Raw genomic sequence first — 20,555 nt, forward strand, 5'->3', positions numbered from 1 at the left:
GATAGAGTTAGGATTCCAAATTTTAAAAAGAAAATGAAAAGATTATGTATCAACAAGCCAACTCTGAAAGTTGTAAGGTCTTAGATGTTTTAAGGAAAATTCAGAATTATTCAGAAGCATCTTGTAACATCCTCTGTCATAAACCTGAGAATGTTTCTGCAAACATTCTTAGTAATTTTTTTTTTTACAGAATGTACATTATCTGACGTACAAGCTTTGGGGTTTTGGAAGCTACTTACAGACTATTGAGGATGGTAAATCTGCAAAAATAGAAGATATTCTTATTTTTGCAACTGGTTGCAGTTCCATTCCACCTGCTAGATTTAAACCGACTTCTTCAATTGAGTGTCACATATGGATTTTCCTGTTGGGAACAAGTGTAATAATTGTTTAGTTCTTCCAATCATCAAAACATATAAAGAGCTTCCGGAAAATAAGAACTTCACCATAGGAACACTCTAAAACTAGAAAAGGAAAAATGGTCTATTTGAACATTAAAATGTTTCTCTGGTGTGAGAAACTGAAAGTGTAAATAAGGATCAAACTGTATAATAGATAATGTGAAATAGGAAGAAAAAGTCCAAAGGGGAAGGGGAAGAGGGAAGGGTAGGGAAAGGGAAAGAAGGAAAAGGAATAAATAGGAGAAAAGGAAAAAAATGGAAAAAAAGTCTTTGTAAATAGGAAGGTGTGGAGGGGTTGAAGGGAGGGCAGGGGAATGGGGAAAAAAAAAGAACCAAGATACATCATGTAAAGGTACAAATTCCCAGTGATGAATGTCATCCTATTGTATATCTAAAATGTACCAATAAACTTAATGAATAATAAAATAAATAAAAATCAAGTTTCCTTGAACAAAAGAAACTTCTTTAAAAGCTGTTAATAACTTTTTTGTTTCAGAAATCTATTAATAGTAACTTTTAGACAAATGTGCCAGTGTCTTAGCCCAATACATTTTTTAAAACTTTTATAGTATGTTTGTAATATATGTTTACATTCCTTGTGTGGAATTGGTACATGTATATAACATATCCTAACTCCTTTTTCATTCCTTTTCTCGGCTTTTTCCTCCATCTCTTGATCCATTTCCATTTGAGACAGATCTATCTCATTACCTATTATATTTTATTTTGCTTTTTATTTATACTTTGAGTTTCTCATATAAGAGAAACAATGCAATATGTATGATTATATGTCTGATTTATTTCACTTAACATTATGGTCTCATGGTGCATCCATTTTCCTACAAATGACTCAAGGTTATCTTTCTTTATGGCAGAGTAGTACTCCATTATGTGGAAATACCACATTTTCTTTATCCAGTCATCTGTTGATGGACATATAGGGTGCTTCCAAGATTTAACTATTATGAGTTGTGGTGCTATAAACATGGGCATGAATGTATCACTGTAATATGATGTCTTTAATTCTTTTGGAATGATACCTAGGAGGGGAATAGGTGGGTCAGATGGGATTTCTAGTTTTGGCTTTTTGAGGAATCTACATACTGATTTCCATAGTGGTTGTACTAGTTTATATTCCCAACAACAATGTAGAAGGGTTCCTTTTTCCCCACAGCCTCACCAGCTTTTATTATTTGATTTGTTTCTGGGGTCAGATGGAATCTTAGTGTTGTTTTAATTTACATTTCTCTAATGGCCAGCAATGTTGAACCATTTTTCATGTACTTGTTGGCCATTTGTACTTCTTATGTGAAATGTCTATTCATTTCACTTGCCTATTTTTTAATTGGGTCTCTTATTTGGGGGATCTAATTTTTTTGAGTTCTATATTCTAGATATTACTTCTCTGATTTTTCAGAGAAATTTTTTCCCATTCTGTAGGTTGCCTTTTCTATTGGTTGTTGTTTTTGTTTGTTTGGTTTTTTTCTGTGCAGAAGCTTTTTAATTTGACAGGATCCCATTTGCAGTTTATTGGTACTATTTCCTGTGCAATGGGGGTTCTGTTCTGAAAGTACTTACCTACATGTAAGAGTTTTACTTAGTTTGTCTTCTAGCAGGTTAAATGTTTCTGTTTTAACATTTAGTACTTTGATTCATTTTTATTTTATTTTAGTACATAATGAGAGATATGAATCTAGAGTCAATCTTCTGCATGCAGATAGCCAGTTTTCCTAACACCATTTATTAAAGAGGCCATCTTTCCTGTGTGTTTTTGGCCCCTAAATACGGCCCCTTGAATACGGTACTTAAATGTGCTTGAGGTTGTTTCTCTTTTCTGTTTCATGATCTTTATGTCTGTTTTTGTGCCAGTACCATGATGTTTTTATCACAGTATCTTTGTAATATAACTTCAAGTCCAGTATCATGATGCCTACTGCTTTGCTCTTGTTACTCAGGATTGCTTTTGCTATTCTAGATTTCTTCTGGTTCTATATGAATTTTAGGATTATTTCCTCCTATTCTGTGAAGAATGCTGCTGGTATTTTGATTGGTATTGCATTAAATCTGTATATCAATTTTGATGTATGTTGGCCCACCAAAATTTATGATATGAACATAAAAGGAATGTCTTGGTTGCTTGAGCAAAAAAATTTTTGTCAACGTATTTTAGTAAAAGAAATGGTAATATTTTTCTATTTTCTTAATATATATGCTTTATAAGTCTCAATGTAGATACTTTTACAATGACTGTACAGTCTTCAATTAAAGTAATGTGGTATATAAAAATCATTTAGCAACTATTTTTTAAATTACAATTATAAGACTATAAGATGTCTAGTTTTATGCAATTTTCAAATTATTCCTCATTTTATTTTAAAGAATTAAATAGAAAACCTAATTGGTTAAATCCTATTATATAAATCAGAGATATCTCCTCTGAGTTAAGTATTGTGTGCTTTTCTAGGATGGCACCAAATTAGTTTTTTAAATGGTTTGGGGGTACTGATGTATATAAAAATAACTCACACTGCAATTAGATTATGCTTACCAAAATGTAATACATAAAAGGAAGAATAGTAAAAAATTCTAGACTATATGGACATCCCATACCTTAAAAATACTACTGAAGTAGATAATATGTAGTTAAAAATATCCAAGAAAGCATATCTCTTTAAAGCCTTGGCTTTAGTCATAAGATTTTTTTTTCCTTTATCCTATACATGGTATTTAGTATGTCTCATCCATAGTCATTTTAAGTATCTGAGTGACCTCTGTGGTTTGGAAGGTTTGGCTGTTTGATATTATCAATATGGTTGTATGTTAGGTAAGCTGAAATCACATCCTACAGTTACTTCATTTGCTCTTGAAAGGTATGTTATTATATGAAGAATGTATAAATTAAAAAAGAAATACTAATAGAGTGAAAAAACTTTCTAATCTCACCACACAGAGGTGACTACCGTGTTCCTGTATATTCTTTTATAAACTCTTAGGTTTTCGTTCTTTTTAAAATTTATTAATGGTACTGAGAGTAGCAATTTGAGGAAATGCAGTCCCATGGTCATGTCCTCATATTAGTATTTCTGCAAAACAAAAAAATTGGAAAAAGATAATGTTCCTAGGCTATTATTGAATACAAATAAAGCCCCGGTTTTTCACTACAGTGAATCATTATGATAGGAAAATGATTGTAGGAGGTAAAATGTTTCAAACACATTTTTTCTTTACACACTGAGCAAGTATCAGCTATGGTCATATTCTTATTCTCTCCAAAAAAGTCCTTAGATTACTGATATTGTTAAAGAAAAATAACAGGATTGATTTGATATAGACAATAAGTTTATTAATATCAAAAGAAAAACTAATCTGAATGTAATTTTCTCTGAATATCACTTTCAAGTAATACTAACAGACTTAGCAAATTAAAGTTTTACTTCAAGTATTTAACAATAAACAAGGCATTTGTCTTGTGTTGAATCTGTATTATTCAAAGTAATTAAAGAATTGATTTTGAAGAGTTTGAAAATATATTAAAAGTCTCAGACTCAAAGACATACAGCTTTTATTCCTACTATGTTGATAAACAATATTTTATTTCTTAACCTACCTAGTTTTTATAAAATTTTAAAAGCCATTAAACCGATAAAACCCCAAAACTCAATCAAACCCATTTTTTGGTTTATTTAGTTTTAATTAATTTTCCCTAGAGTATTAATTAAAGCTGGTACAACACTCACATATTTTATTGGATTGGGGTGAGAGAGAGAAGGCAATGTGCATGGGTTAGCTACATTAAAAATAGTATTTCAATTCCTCATTTAGCATATTTTATTTACAGAAGGGCCTTGGTGATAAATTATATAATTAATAATTTACAATACTTGCCTTATAAAGTGAAGCATAAATATTAATACAGCAAAATATTTTCTAGTCTGAAGGATGCTCCATTAATATGACTGCATATTAATCTGCATAGTCAAAGCAAATCAAGTAACTGTAGATTATTTCCTAAAGTGCTTTTATGTCAAATGGTATTATAATTATTCTGTTTCTATTCATTTTACGGCACAATTCTTAATGACATTATTAAAAAGGAATCATACTATGAACTCGTATAATTTCTTAAATATTTCAGTTGTCTAAATGCCATCTTTTAATCTTGTTTTCTCTTGCTCTCAATATTAAGGAAAATAGTAAACAGACCTCTAATGCATCTACTGTTAATGAGTTTTATATTTATTATTTTAAAAGTTTTTCAAACTGTTTTTAGTATGGGAACTTTACTTTAAGGCTTTTAATACAATTCTCTAATATTCTTGCACTTGGTCATCTTTTAGTATTTAAGGCAAAGATTCTTTAAAATAACAGAAAGTGGGCTGGGTATTTAGCTCAGTGGCGCCATGCCTGCCTCACAAGCGGAAGGTCCTGAGTTCAATCCCCGGGTACCAAAAAAACAAACAAACTGAAATAACAGAAAGCAACTTATGATTTTATACTTCTTTTTTTTTTTTTTTTTTTGCGGTACCGGAGATCGAACTCAGGACCTTGCACTTGCGAGGCAGGCGTGGCGCCACTGAGCTAAATCCCCTGCCCAATTTTATACTTTATAATGTTTAGTTTCTATATTATGAAGATTTTTTCTTTTTTTTTTTAAATCAAGGAAAAAGCCTTCATTTGACGATCAGCATGAGAATTTAGTTTCTATCTTACCCATTTCTAAGTTTGCCCCCTAATTATATAGCAGCTATTGGAACTTCTGCATTCAATGCTAAATGCTAAGGAAAGAGGAATATAATGGGTTAGTTTTGCCAGAGACTTTGTCTTTAACATTCAGTCTATGAAAAAATGATCCAAATAAGATTCTATTTATAAATGTGTATATCTTTTATACAGTGATTATCATATACCTCATTGTTACTTTTATAATAAGCTATTAAACTTGTTTTTATGCTTCAGGTAACACAAGACAAAGTTTTGTGCTTCAAGTAATACAATACAGAGCATAGGACACATTTAATGATGAATTATTTGAATATATTTAACCTATGTTTAGGAAAATTTGGACTGCCTTGAAGAGATTGTTTTCAAATTCCGATTTTGACAATTATCTTCCAATTCTCATACATATTCTAATATACTGTATTTTAGGTATTGTGCTAAGTGAAGTTTATAAGTTAGCCTTTTAAAGACTGCTGAATGTGAAAATTTTTTAAAAAGACTGATAGATGTGAACAAAATTCATTACAAAGTTTTCAAAATAAATGTTTACATTAAAAAGTTATGGATACACTTGGATCAATTTCTAAAGTTGCTAGAAGATGAAAAATTGAGATGAGACACTAATTCTTAAGCGGAGGGTGGTAATAACAAAGACATCAAAACCAACTTTTCTTGTGGTGAATTAAACTCAGGGCCTTGTGCACGATTAGTTAGCTGCATCCCCAGCCAAAAAAACAACTCTTTAAGGACAATCTTAGCTGGGTATGGTGGTGCAACACTCTGGAAAGCTGAGGCAGGAAGATTGTGAGTTCAAGCCCAGCCTGGCCAATTTTGTGACTTAGTGAGACTTTGTCTCAGAATTACACAAATTTAAAAAGAGCTGGGGATGTAGGTCAGTGTGAAGGCCCTGGGTTCAATTCCCAGTATTAAAAAAAAATTAACGGCCAGTTTTTCATACATATTAACAGGCCCAAGAATAGTGCTATCTAGCAGAACATAATAGCTGACACGTCAACAATAAGCTTTAGTTGCTAAGTAAAGATTAAATTATGGGCCAAATATTCTAGTTATGCCAGAGAAACACTAAATTTTATGTACATTATCATCAGTGATGGTTTAGTAGAAAAGTTTTAATGTTTAAAGTCTGTCAGTTATCTAGAAAATTCTTTCATGAAACAGATTATTTCCTGACATTACAAAATTTAGATATAATAATTGGTATCAGAGTATAAGGAAACATTACAGATTCACTTGAAATTTTGAAAACTGGCTGGAACACCTATAGTTCTTCATAAAAACTTTTAGAGGCCTAGGAACTCCAGAATGTTATATATGAATTTAAAGGAAATAAATATGTCATTTTTACTTATAAATAGTGCCATAATAGTCACAATGTGCTATACCATAGTCTGGATCTAATATGTCCCCTTGTTTCCTCAAAAGCCCATGTATTAATGACTTGGTGATAAGCCTGTGGTGCTACTGGGAGATGGAACCTTTAAGAAGTGGGGCCTAAGTTAGGTCATCTAGGGTGTCCCCTCAAAGAGGATGTTGGGACCCTGGCTCCTTCCTATTTCCCTCTCTTGCTTCTCATTACCATGAGGGAACAGGACTCTTGGTCATGTTCTCCCACCACAATGTACTGTACTGCCTCAGGTCCTTGGCAACAGGGGTGAGTGACTATGCACTGAAACCTCAGAAACTGTGAGCTAAAATAAACTTTTTTCCTTCTGAGTTTATTATCGCAGGTATTTTGTCACAGTGACAGAAAGCTAATTAACATACAAGAAAAAAAGCAAACTGGCCTACAACAACCTTCTTCTTTTTAAATATCTCCCCTGACTCTTGAAACTAGGTGGAGAAACCATTGTCTTCACTTTCCAACTGTTATATTGCACCTCTTCAAGTTTTATATCTTCTATTCTTGTTTCCTTAATATGAGTATTTCCTGAAGTACAGTCCTTGGCCTTCTGACCTTTCTTTAAGGATGACTCATACATTTTCATATTCAGGGACAGCCTCTTTCCTGAGCTTTAGCCCTGTATTTCTAACAACCTCTATAAATTTTCTCTTGGATATTTCACTACCATCTAAAATTTTACAACTCTATTTGAACTCTGAGCTCATTTTTGTTGTAAAATTAATTTACTATATACTCTTCAGTCCCAATCTCTCAGGTTCAAGAATTGGAGCCTTCCCTGCTTCCTACTCTTCTTTTCTGATCATCTATTCAGTTACTAAGGCCAGTACTATTCAGTTGTTGTAACTTTGACCATGATACCTCTCACCTTCACTACTCAGCACCAAGATTATCACATCTCAACACTCACAGGTTGCTAGGTTAATGTTTCTAAAACATAGTCAGGACTAGTCACAGTTCCATCATTCATTCCACAAATTTTTACTGAATGGTTACTTTACACAAAACACAATGTTTTACACTCTGGAATGTAGAAATGAATTAGACAAAGGTCTGTTTTCAGTCTAATAGGAAGAAAGACTTGTTTGTAAATAATTTTAGCTCAAATTTAGAAAGTGGTAATAACTGAATGCAGAGTTCAGAAAATATAATGGTCATTTGTAAGAAAAATGTATTTCTAGATGGATATATCACTTGTAAAACTTTAGAATTTATGTAGAGATGTGTGTTCTAAAATGAAAAGGGATATAGGCAATTTCAAGGAATGTAATGGATGTTCATGCATGAAGTACTCCACTGATTTACCACAGGCAGAGGGAGAAAGAAAAGGGAAGAGGAGGAAACAGAATTTTAGATTTAAACAATAAATTTGGCCTTTAATCTGCAAGCAACAGGAGCCTCTGAACATCTGGCATTACAGCTGTGCTTCAAAATGACTAAATCTATAGCAGCTACATGTTAGACATGCTGGTAGGGGAGTGACGTTTGAGGAAGGGCACCAATGAGAAAAACCACTGCATTTTCACAGCTCGGGGATGATAGTGAGAACTCTGACTAGGTACAGGTATTGTGTGTGGGGGGCGGGGGGATGCCAGAATGGCTGCAGGGGTAGAGTCCACAGAACTTGGCAAATGACTGAACCACGGAAAGGAAAGGAATCTGTTTATATATCAAAATTTCCAAGTTAGTTTGTATTAGTTGGGAGTGTTGGCAAAGGCCTGTAATCCCAGCACTCTTGTTACTGGACAGCAGCTCTTGTGGGGCTTCTTTCCAAGTTCTTTTGCTCAGTGGCGCCATGCCTGCCTCCCAAGCGCAAGGTCCTGAGTTCAATCCCCAGTACCCAAAAGAAAAAACAAAAAAACAATTGGACAAGATACACAGAAAGGTTTACATTTATCAAAGGTGGGAATGATGCTCTGCACAGTGAAAGTGGGCCAGTGAAAAGGCTTGCAGCAGGCCCCAAGGATACGAGAAAGAGGTCTTTTGTATTCAAAATTCCCTAGTTATTTCCTTCTCATGCAGAAGAGCTGTTGGGGCAGTCTTCCTATCATACACTAACTTGGCATCATATCATGTGTAAATTATATTATCCAATTACTTGGCTTCCAGCCATATGTAAATGAAGGATCAAGACCAGTGTCTCTCGATTAGTTGTACCCACCTGCAAATGAACAATTAAAAAGAGCTTTTTTCTTTTCCCTTTTTTTTTTTGAGTCTCCCCATGTAGTTCAGACTGGCCTTGAACTTGCTGTGATCCTCCTGCCTCAGCCTCCAGAGTGCTGGAATTACAGGCGTGGGATAGCACACCCAGCTTGAAAAAGAGCATCTTCTGATTGGTCCTGTGCACAGCACCAGATTCAAAGGAACGACTGAAACTAGCACTTCTCTTCTGGGTGGCCTCATTTTGGGGTTGGTTCCCTTACCCTGTTGCTTGTCTTCCTCTGGGAGGCTGGGACAGGAGGATCTCAAATTCGAGCCTACCCTGGGCAATTTAGCAACTAAGATAGACCCAGTCTCAAAAAATAAAGAGCTGGGGACAGAGCTCAGGGCAAAAGCCATGTGTTCCATCCACAGAACTATGGGGGGAAGGGGGAGTTAGTGCACAGTCTGGGAAGCAATTTGGGAGGGAAAAGCCAAATTATGTTTTGGGTAATGGGCTGTTTACATATTTGCAGACCATTCAAGAAGAAATATGGCCGGTGATTTAGCTCAGTGGTTCCGCCGCCTGCCTCGCAAGCACAACGTCCCGAGTTCGATCTCCGGTATCAAAAAAGAAGAAGAAATGGCCAAGAGAGGAGGTTTCTGTGAAAAAGGGGCACAAAACGTACCACAGAACCCTTACTAGCGGCTCGCTCAGGCAAGACTGACGTGACCGTGTGGCATCGCTCCAGAAATCCGGTCGCGTCCACGCTTCAGTGTTCCTCAAACTCAGGCAGCAGGCGGCCAGAATGCGCTTTCCCTTCCTTCTGTCCCATCTCCAAGTCAGGGGCGTAGACAGAGGGGAGGTCTTCTTGTCCCGCCACCAAGGAGGCTGACAGTTGAGACGGCAACGCCCACCCGAGGACCTCCACGGCCGCCCGTAAAGCTCAGAGCCCGGCGACAAAATTCGCAACCACTGCCGTAGTAAAAAATAAAAAGGCACACGGAGCGCCAGATATCGCGAGACTGCGCACCGGAAACGGAAGTCAGGTGATTGCGGGACTCCTAGGAAGAGGCTCCATTACCTTGGAGAAACGAAGGGGTCCTTAGTTTGGCTGTGTGGCGGCCCTCTGCGTGTCTCAGTCGGAGCTGGACGGGCACAGCGGCTAGTGGTGAGTGCCCCGTGCGACGCGATGGGGAGGAGGAGCGGGGCAGGCCACGCTGTTTGGCCCGCGAGGTGTCTGGAGTCTCTGCGGTAGTCTGCACCCTTGCAGGACCGAAGCCACTCCTGCAGAGAGCCTCTAGGGTCCCTGCGTCTGGACTGGTACGGCTTTGCGGTAGGGAGCAGATCCATCTAGCTTTAGCAAACAACCCGTGACGTGCTTTTAGGTCAGATTTAATAGCCAGTTGTTTTCAGGTATCTTGGTCTGTTCCAGTGATGGACCTTTTTTTTTTTTTAATTTTTTAAATTTTTTTAGGTACCGGGGATCGAACTCAGGTCCTTGAGCTTGCGCAGCAGGCGGCAAAACCACTGAGCTAAATCCTCGGCCCCTAGTGATGGACCTTTTAGAGCTTGCAATGATACACTCCGCTGCCGCACGCATGCCGTAGGTTTGGCACCATTGATCTGATCTGTGGGATCGCTTTTGAGAGCAGCCAGATCTTGGTTAGTCATTACCACGGTTAGCTGCCCACAGCTAAAGTGCTACATGGTTTTATTTGTATGAATAAATTAGTCCTGTTCGGGTACAGATCTGAGAGGCCGTAGCCTTGTTTTCAACAGAAGAGAATATACCTCATAAAGTTGTTGTGCTTGAACTACCGTGTTGGTTTTGAAAGCCCAGAGGACACGTTTTGTAGCCTCCTCTAGCTCTGTAAGCGTTAGCTCCCTTTTAGGAATATTAGAGTTGGAAGTTAGGGTTAGAGTTAAGGTCCATGATGCAGTGTTCATGTTTGTATTCCAGGCTCCAAGTTAGCAGTGTGTGGAATTTAGTAGTCAAGAAATGTTGGCCAGGCTCTGGGGACTGAACCCAGGGACCCACAAATGCTAGGGAAGCATCTCTACCACTGAACTACACCTCCGGCAGTTTTATTTTTTATCTTGAGATAGGGTCTAAGTTGCCACGCTAGGCTGGAACTTGGCTATCCTTCTTCGTCAGCCTGGGACTAGTATGCCTCCATCACAGCAGGTTTAGAGCACTTCTAATTCAGCCCTTTCACTGAATAAGGCCCTTAAGTTCCCAGCTCTTTTGACCCCCTTCTTTAAAGGGTTTCCTATAAGTGTTTTTCCCCCCTGCACAGATTTAAATATTAAATAGTACTAAATATTAAATAACTGCCTCAAATTTTTGGAGGTAAGCTTGCATCGATTCCAATTCTATTTAAATCCCATTTTATGAATAATGATGTTTGTTTACATGTGTGTTGGAGAGGGAACCTCTGAGAGAATATAAACATAGAGTAGCACATTTTCCTTATGATTTTGCTGCCCATCTGGATTAGGAAGGCTCATCTTTTCTAATGACTTATTGTGATTCCTATGCAAATGGCTATGGGTTTTAATTAGTAAAATTTATTTTACACTCATTTCTTAATTTGAGCACTTGGTATTACGTTGCCAATCCCAGACAAATTGGAAGTAGGATATGTGATAAGACATACTCTCTAAGGTAGAATATCCAGATAATTACATCTTGAGACTTTCCTTTTTCAGCTACCTATAACTCCACATTGCCTACCAGAAAAAAAAAATGCAAAATTGCTTGCATTGAACAGAAAAATTTTCACAGTTTGTTCCCTACTTATTTCTCCAGCCTTATTTCTTGGCATCTTCTGCTTCTCCCTTTATGTTTTGGTTTTTTTAAGACAGGAAGTCCAGGCTGGTCTCACTCAAAATCATCCTGCCTCAGCTTCCGGAGTTCTAGGATTACAGGCATGCACTACGATGCCTGGCTTCTCCTTCAGGTTTATGCCATATCTGTCTTTTCTACTAGACTGAGAGGTCTTTGCAGCCAGGGTACATGATACATTGTTCATGTTTGTATTGAAAAGTCCTAAATAGCACAACCCCTGGAATTTAGGGTCAAGAAATGTTGGCCAGATGTGTTGATGCAAACCTGTAATCCCACCTGCTTGGGAGGTGGAGGTAGGATGATCACAAAGTTCCCTGGGCAACTTCATGAGTCTGAAAAAAAGAAAAAAGAGAGAGAGAAAGAAATGGACTGAATTCTTAAGTTAAATGTGTATGATGCTGCCAAAAATTGTTCACTTCTTTTTCATTATATGGGAAGGTAGTATTTTAAAAAATTTTAATAGAAACTTTTTTTTTTTAACTACAGAATTTCAGGATGACTGACCCTAATAACACTACTCCAAATTTTGAAGAGATGTTTGCAAACAGATTCACAGAAGATGACAAAGAATACCAGGAATATTTGAAACGCCCTCCTGAATCCCCTCCAGTTATTGAGGAATGGAATAACAGAGCTGGTGGGAACCAAAGAAACAGAGGCAATCGGTATGTATTACTTCAGGAGAATAAATGCATGGTGCTCTGGGAGAGGATAACTTTAATCTGCTTGACTCTGGCCAGCGAAAGCAGCAACCAGTGTTTTTAGTATGGTGTACCTGCTGCCAGCTAACAGTGCTTGGCACAGAGTAAATACTGATAAATACTTGCTTTAATATTTTGTCAGCACCATATATTTTTTTTTCCTTGCTGTCCACTCGTATGTTTTTAAATCTTTTTTTAAATGTTCTTTTTGTAGACTGATGTTTTCTTTGCACTTGACTTTAAAAGCTAGTCTTTGTGCGTAATTCCACAGAAAAGGTATTGTTTTGCTGGTGGTGCAAGCCTATAATCCCAGCACTGAGGGGCTAAGGTAGAAGGACTGCAATTCTGAGTCCTGCCTGGGCAACTTAGACCCTATTGCAAAATTTTAAAAGGGCTGGGGATGTAGTGCAGTGGTAGAGTTCCCCAGGGTTCAGTTTCCCAGTACCACAATAAATGAATGAAGTATTGTTTTGATTTTACTTCAGAAATTTATAAAATGGAAATTACTCCTGTTTGATCATTCAGAATAATCAAAGGAATAAATTACCATGCTGATTTTGTACAACTGAATAATTTGTTTGATCCAGAACTATGGTATTGTTTGGGTTTTGTTATTTGCCTATTTCTTTGAAAATTGTATCCAGCATGATCCTGGAAGAATGACTGAATTCTTGGCAAAGTTTTGACTATCTGGTGCTATAGAATTCTCTGTAGAAAAATGTTTTAAAATCTCATTTTAAGGGCTTGGGATTTAGCTCAGTGGTTCCGCTGCCTGCCTCACAAGCACAAGGTTCCGAGTTCGATCCCAAGAACCAAAAAAAAAAAAAATCTCATTTTAGATTTTGTTAGATTGAGAATTCAGATGTGCTTGAAAAGAGTTCTCTCCTATGTGTTGTTTTTGGTTTTGTTTTTTTAACAAAAGAAGTTTAAAAGCCATTTTGTTTTGTTGTTGTAGGTTGCAAGATAACAGACAGTTTAGAGGTAGGGACAGCAGACGAGGGTGGCCAACTGACAATCGATCAAACCAGTGGCATGGAAGATCCTGGGGTAACAATTACCCGCAGCACAGACAAGAGTCTTATTATCCACAGCAGTATGGACAATATGGTTATAACCAGCGGCCTCCCTACAGTTACTACTGATAGAAATATTGGCAACATCTTTTACTAAAACCATTTACTTTGTTAATATAACAAAAACTCGTGTGTGTCCTGTTGATCATAGTTTTCCATCTCATTTTAGAGAATGGATTATTAATGTTTTAGAACTTGAGACTTTTTTAAAAATAGATCTTACAGAGAGATCTAATGGTTGCTGGGAATAACTACTCCCCTAAAAATACTGTGGATTATATTGCTTGACTTCTACTTCAGATTCTTCATTTCAAGACATCATAGTGCTTTGAGTTTGGTATATTTTCCTTGTTTGACCTCCAGAAATTCTGTTTAAGACAGAAATAAAAAATGTAAATAAAAAATGCTTGCTTTTCTGGCCCTGAATCAAGGCCGGCAGTTTTCTGAAGTTGTTGGTTTCAAGCAGGAGCCTAAAGAGATGTCTTTCTATGGTCTGTTGGCCATTTCAGAACTTGGCAAATGGAATGGTCAATTCATTAGAAAGAAACAGTACTAAACAAATTATACCTAGGCATGGTGGTGCATAGCTGTAATACCAGCATTTGGAAGGCTGAGGCAGGAGGATCGCTGCAGTTCGAGGCCAGCCTGGACTGCATTGTGAGACCCTGTCTCAAAAAGCAATCAAACAAAATCTTTATCTCTCTTTATAGTTTTACATTTATTTAAAAATATGTATCAGCATCAAAAGTAAAAAAAAAAAAATGCTTTTACTTTGTAAGATAAAAGGATATCCCTATTAGATTCCAATTCAGCTGTGCTTCTTTCTAAAATTCTACAGAGGTAGTACAATCAGTTCACAAATGCACTGCTATGCTTATTTATGATGTGTAACACCAACATTTGAAAGCTAAAACAATTGTATATTTCTTTTGGCTTCTGTTATATGAGTATGGTACTTTGTGAATGCTTACTCTATAGGTATAGTCAGCTCCACAACTAATTTGGTCTCTTTTTAGAGGAAAATCAAGAATAAAGCTATAAAATGAGGACGGACTCATTCTTATTTTGGGATCTTGATCTGCTGGTGGGTGGAATTAGGGAACACATTGTTTTGTACAAACTAAGGCTTTTTGCTAACTTATAACAGGAAAAAAATTCATGTTACATAAAAGTTTATTCATGTATACTGACTCCTTTTTTTGGGTACTTACATTGTGGGGTGATTTTACAACACTCATTTCCAAATGCATACTTTTGCTGCTTCTCTTTCTGAAAGTACAGTGATGTTGTCACTTCCTTTCAGAGAACTCATTCTATTTCAGATCATTAATGGTTATTACACTGGTTTTATTCATATCAAAGTTTTTAAAAAGATGTATCAACTTTCTGAGTTTTGGCAGTTAGTCCACTTATTATGGTGAGTTTATATAATATATATATAAAATGTATATATATATACACTTTTTTTTTTACTATGTTCATATTTGTTGGAAAGGGCTTAGTTTCAGGGTAGTATTAAAAGTATAGGTTTCATCACGGGTCAAAACAATCGAAGGGCAACTTCTTAAATGTGCTGCCTTTTCTCTTAGCGTTCTGCCTAGGCCAGTGGTGGCAAACCTATGGCACATGTCCCGCAGTGGCCTGTTATCATTGAAAGCTCTAAAAGGTTTGCCATCCCTGGCCTAGGCCCTTGAGATTGACTTCTCTAGGTGCTTCTGCATCCCTCTGTCCCCTCCACTTCTCTTCATGAAGAGCCATCCTTTCAGGTAACTACTGTATTTTATTGGAAAGGATCTAATAAACCAGGTTTTCATACTGAGATGTAAATAAATTTTTAATACAAGATTTTCCCCTGTACCCCTCTAATTATATCAATAGGCAGTAGGCCAAATCTTAATACAACAAATACTTAGAGAGTCAAGAATGACCTGACTGCACCTCAGGATCTTCTCTGAAACCAGAGGGATCATTAAAAATATTATGAACTAAAGAAAAACCAGAACCCAAACACAAAAATATCTATGAACTGATAAACACAAGCATTAACTAGCTAGGACAGCAGCTGAAGAACAGCGCCCTCTGCTGTGCCAGCTGCTAACACCAGGTATGGAGAGCTGCAGACTCAAGAGACAAGACTGGAGTGAGGGATACATTTCAAGATGCTCAGAAATTTTCCAACACTATTTAAATATGTAACATCTGGTACAGCCAGGGTACACATGGCTTGACTATCAGCCCTACTTGAAAAACTAGGGAAAGTCCTTTTAACATGTGTTGTATCTGCATTTTTGCATGAATAATCTCTACTAGTGGTAGCTTTTTGTTCTTTGGCAGCAGCCACTATTAGACTGCCCTATGTGCTTAAAAAAAGGAAGAAATAAAAGCATGGTTTCTGTTTCATAAAACAGTATCATGAAAAAAAATCTGCGCGTGAACAAAAAATTAAAATGTTACATAGAATTTAAAATAGTTTATTGTACTAGCGCACAGCATTAGGCATATGGAGTCCTGGCTTCCAGTCTTGCCTTAAAAAGGTCCATAACCTTGAAAAAAATGACTTAAACTTTAAGATTATTAGCTCACTTGTAAAAGTGGGAACAATACCTACCCTACCACCCTTACAGAAGAGTGACCAAAGGAAGAGCTTAACAATAAAAACTAGAATTATGACCATTAAACCACCAGGGACACATAATAGGTGCAACATAAGCATTTGCTGGAGCAGTGCCAGGAAAGTATGTAAACTGAAGCAGAGTGTTGATACGAAGGACAAAGATTAACTGATAGTAGATAAGGAAGGACAGGAAACCTTGAGAATTAAGCAGATTGTGACTATCTCTTTATGTGAATTTATCTGTGAACTGGAAAAGATAGCAAGTTGTATCCTCCAGGCAATGACAAACATTTCAAATGTGGAAGAAACTTTATGTAAAAGTTGAGCTAAAATTAGCAGCATTTGCTGTTTAAAAATTGGCACTGATTTTAAAATGTCAAATGTTGACTAATGTCCTTTGAGAACAGCTTGGTGGAGACTTGATCTAGAGTCTTTTGTCTTTGGTTAGTTTTTGAGTCCTACAGGGATTTGGGGTGTTCAAGGTGTAATAACCTTGCTATGGGAATAGTGTTTGGCTTCTTGAAACCTTATAGCAAAAAGATGTCCAGGAAGATTCCTAGCAGTGTTTTAGTTTTCAAAGCTGCATTCCTTTTAATGCTCAACAAAGTTGTAGTTTTCCTTTTGTATTTTATGGCTAAAAGGAAACATAAAACTGTGATAGAATTAAGAGTAATGAAGCTCAGTAGTTTTGCCACCTGCTGTGCAAGCACAAGGACCTGAGTTCGATCCCCAGTACCAAAAAAAAGAGTAATGAAATGTCAGTTTCTTTTTTCCCCTTTAAGAAACGGGTCTATGTTGCTCAGAAGTCCTGGGCTCAAAGTGATTCTGCCTCAGCCTACCAAGTAGCTGAGACTACAGGTGTGTGTCCCCACACTGACTGTCAGTTTTAAGTTCACAATGTTAAAACAGAAGGAAATGATCTTTCACTCTGAAGTTACTGACAGCACTAATTTTTAACTCTAATAAAAACACTGTTCCTAAATGCAGTATTTTTACACTTCAAAAATTTTCTACTCTTCTATTTTATTAACTGAACTTGCATTAGCATTCTGTTAAGTAACAAAATACCTGAGCCAAGCAACTTATAAGGAGGAAAGGTTTACTCTGACTTATGGTTTCAGAGGTTTCAGTCCATGGTAAGTTGGCCTCAATGTTCTTGAGCTTGTCAGTTGCATGTGTCAGTTCAGAAGACCTGTTCACCTTGTGGTGGTTTGGAAGTTAGAGACAGGAAAGAGATAGGGTCCCCTCAGTATCTGACTTCCTCCCCACAGGCCCCATTCCTCAAAGGTTCCATCACCTCTCAGTAGTAACATGGGCCAAGGACTTAAGCTTGTACACATGGTCCTTTTGGGAACATGCAAGATCCAAACTGTAGCAGAACCCAAACATAGATTTGAGTATGTATGTACCTATATCTATGCTCTGGGCCACTGACTTAGCACTGTCTATAGTGAGAGAGAAAAATTTTTTCCATAGAAATAACAACTCCCTAGCTGAGGGAGTTTGTTGAGACCACTGGACTTGCTACCTGGAAATGGTAGCTGGGAACGTACTTACTCTACTAATATCAGACAAAGGGAATTATATATAAACTCTTCTATTCACAGAAAAGCCTATTCTGATTTTTTTAGTTATTTTAACCAAAGAAGAATACTGAGTGTATAAATATATATAAGGGCTTTAAAATACTAAATAGGCTTTGGTTAATTTTATGTGAAAAAATTATATGGTTCTGTCTTAGTCACTTTCCTCATCACTGGGACTCAATAACTGACACAAAGGAGGAGAGATTTATTTGGGCTTATGTTTTAGAAGTTTCAATCCTGCACTATCAGCCAGCTCTAAGGCAGGATGGCATGACAGAGACAGTTGGGCACTGGAGAGCTGCAGCTGTCCTGTCCTGGCAGCCGGGAAGCAGAGCAAACGGAGAGTTGGAAGAAGATACACCCTTCCGGGCCATGCTCCCAGACACCCACCTTTTCCTACCAGACTCCACCTACCTGCATCGTATTTAACTATAAACTCCTCAATGAACTAATCCATTGATGACTATCATGCCCCCATGATCCAGTCATCTCCCAAAACCCCCACCTATGAGCACATGAGGCTCTGGGGGGACGTCTAGATATAAACCATAAATAGCATCACTGAAAGAATCTTTCCGGTTTATAAATTTAACAAGGTATGCTTCAAAAATTATCAAGTTTTAAACTTGTAGTGAACTAAGACCAACAGGAGAAAACACTCTTAACCTTGGGAGAAGTTAATATTGCTAGTATTTAGATTAACATTTCAGTATTCAGATATACACAGGTTGACTAAAAAAATATGGTGTGTTTAGATAAAATTTATCACAGTAAAAGACCCACTGCCGTTAATCTCCTTCAATTTACTTCCCCTTGCTTCAAACACACTTACACCATTGTTCTTGATACTTTCTGAAGAAGCTCTGAAGTCCTTTTTGTGAATGTCTTTGAGATACAATAAAAAATATAGTAAATGCTGCTGCTGGCAGGCTCCTAAAAACATCACGGTGTCTCTGCATCCATCTTATTCACCCAATCTGGCATGTGTGATGTCTAGATCTTCCCCAAAGTCAAAATGATGGTGAAAGGTAAATGTTTTGAATTGATTCAGGACATAGAGGCAGCCATGACAGTGCAACTAAAGACATAAAAGTGAACTTCCAAAAATATTTCCGAAAGTGGCAAGAATGATAGGATAAGTGTTCAAAGCAAGGGGTGTGGATTCTGAGGGGGATTAATGATAATCTGACTTTTTTTTTTGGTACCAGGGATTGAACTTGGCACCTTGCACTTGCAAGGCAGGCAGCAGAACCACTGAGCTAAATCCCCAGCCCTGGCAATCTGACTTTTGCTGTAATAAAAAAAAAATTTTCACCATATTCTATCACACCTGTATTTACATTCTGATCCTTTACACAAAGATCTGGCTCCTGCTGTGTTAAATTGTTATGGAAGCCAAGTCAACAAGTCCCACTTGTAGATTAGACCACTAGACTCTCAGGCAACCTTGAGAGCAATTATGTCTTCTTTTCTAGAGGTCTGGTTCTTATCTGCAGGGACTAACTCTTAGGAAAATAAGGATGGGAGGAGAGAGCCCCTGCACTGTGGACATTCTGGGAGAGAATGGTGCAGGGCCAAGCAGGCTGCATGGGTGCCCACAGTCAGGCTGCACCACAAGGAATGAAGAGGAAGTAACTCTCCAGCTGTAACCATGCAAGGCCTTTGGGCACCAGAGAGATTTTCACCTCTAAAAAGCTTGCTTATCTGTTGGATTAGAAAAGCTATAGATAGTACCACTCTGATTTGGATTTATAGGACAGGATAAAAGGAGCGGTTAGCCAAGACAAGCCTTCCATCAAAACCACTAACATGTGACCTGACCACTCCCTGGAGTGAAAGCACAGACATTAAAAGGATGGAATCCTGTCACTGTGGCAACATGGTTGGTACTACAGGACACCGTAAAGTGAAATAAGCCAGGCACAGAAAGACAAATACATGTTCTCATTTGCAGACGCTAAAAGGATGATCCCAGAGAAGTAGAGAATAGAATGGAGTATAAAGCTATGAAGGGGAGTAGGAAGGAGTATAGAGCCAGGGTGGGCAGTAATAAAATATTGTTGAGGGAGGGGAAGCACTTCTAATGCTCTTTAGCATAGTAGGATCACCATAATCTACAGCTACTAATTATGCATCTCAAAATAACCAGAGAAGAGTCTGAAGGTTCCTAACAAATAATATGAGATGGAAATTCTAATTATCTTGATTTGGTTATTATACATATTATACATGTATCAAATTATAATATGGTACCTCATAAGTGCAAATATTATACATCAATTGCAAAATAAAAAATTTTTTGAAAAATCGTCATATATAAAGTAGCACTAGACAAGGCACATAATAGGTGCCTGGCCAGGGTCAGGTTTGTGCCTCCAGAGTTAGAGGGAGCATCTGTGGGTTGACTTGGATGTAAGCAGTTCAGTTCAAAATTTTCATCAGTGTCTTTATAGGCCAGTTCAGCTGGTGTTTTCATTCTTGTTCCTAAGGGGCAGAGCACTCCATGTATTAATTACCAGTTAGATTTTTCTCTGAGTTTCAGTGATTTCTCCCGAGAGGGCATCAGGGGAGGAAGTGATGATGATCTCATGGTTTTTTTCCACTGCCAGCTCCTTTAATTCCCTAAAGAGTCTCCAGGCTCTTTGTCTAAACTAAGTAAATAAACCTGCTCTACTTACTAAAGGCAAAGCTTTGTTGTTTGCATTTTTCTCATTCAAAAATTTCCTTAGTGTACTGTGTATAAAAATAAAAGGTGACAATGAAGCATAAACTATTTGAAGGAATGACTTCTCTTTCATGTGCTTATTAATAAATATTAAATATGATTTTAAAAAATAAAAGGTGAAACATAAAAACAAGTAATTTGTATCCAACCTGTTGCTTCTTTTGCTATATTTTTTCCTTTCTTCCTAATATAGATTATATATTTTATATATACACACATAAAATTTAACAGACTATAATGAACATAACTCTAGGTCAGTAGCTGTAAGTTAAAAACTAATTATTTAATTTTAATATTACATAGTATGGATTTGCTATTGCTTATA

General features: G+C 37.1%; 2 protein-coding genes and 1 non-coding gene across 5 annotated transcripts in view; 2 read left to right on the plus strand and 1 right to left on the minus strand.

Annotated features, from left to right (window-relative positions):
* Window positions 1-1,833: 1,833 nt before the first annotated feature.
* Window positions 1,834-20,555, minus strand: part of CUNH15orf40 (chromosome unknown C15orf40 homolog) — a 29,501-nt gene continuing 10,779 nt past the window's right edge. Inside the window, exons 4-5 of one of the 3 annotated variants that reach the window (XM_087188545.1) lie at window positions 11,796-11,863; window positions 1,834-3,484 (exon numbers count right to left, since the gene is read on the minus strand). In XM_087188545.1, the coding sequence (XP_087044671.1) occupies window positions 11,834-11,863 (30 nt within the window). In that variant the 3' untranslated portion in view covers window positions 1,834-3,484; window positions 11,796-11,833. Of the gene's footprint in view, window positions 3,485-4,211; window positions 8,361-11,231; window positions 11,864-20,555 lie in introns of those variants that run through there. The other 2 variants (XM_087188544.1, XM_087188541.1) reach the window with 2 other exon arrangements.
* Ramac (RNA guanine-7 methyltransferase activating subunit) lies at window positions 9,647-14,352 on the plus strand. Its single transcript, XM_004852867.4, has 3 exons — window positions 9,647-9,851; window positions 12,018-12,196; window positions 13,188-14,352. The coding sequence occupies exons 2-3, from the start codon at window positions 12,027-12,029 to the stop codon at window positions 13,372-13,374; spliced, it is 357 nt and encodes a 118-aa protein (XP_004852924.1). The 5' UTR covers window positions 9,647-9,851; window positions 12,018-12,026; the 3' UTR covers window positions 13,375-14,352.
* Window positions 13,721-13,857, plus strand: LOC147824901 (small nucleolar RNA SNORA2/SNORA34 family). The gene has a single exon (XR_015441867.1). It is a non-coding gene; the product is annotated as a small nucleolar RNA SNORA2/SNORA34 family (small nucleolar RNA).

Source organism: Heterocephalus glaber, unplaced genomic scaffold, assembly GCF_053883595.1.
Source record: "Heterocephalus glaber isolate CG9 unplaced genomic scaffold, H.glaber_assembly_v1.0 deba00001531, whole genome shotgun sequence".
In the NCBI taxonomy this organism is placed as follows: domain Eukaryota; kingdom Metazoa; phylum Chordata; class Mammalia; order Rodentia; family Bathyergidae; genus Heterocephalus; species Heterocephalus glaber.

Coding starts and splice junctions, on each gene's coding strand:
- Ramac (XM_004852867.4), top strand. CDS start 12,027: ATGACTGACCCTAATAACACTACTCCAAATTTTGAAGAGATGTTTGCA. Junction 12,197..13,187: donor CAAAGAAACAGAGGCAATCG/GTATGTATTACT, acceptor TTGTTGTTGTAG/GTTGCAAGATAACAGACAGT.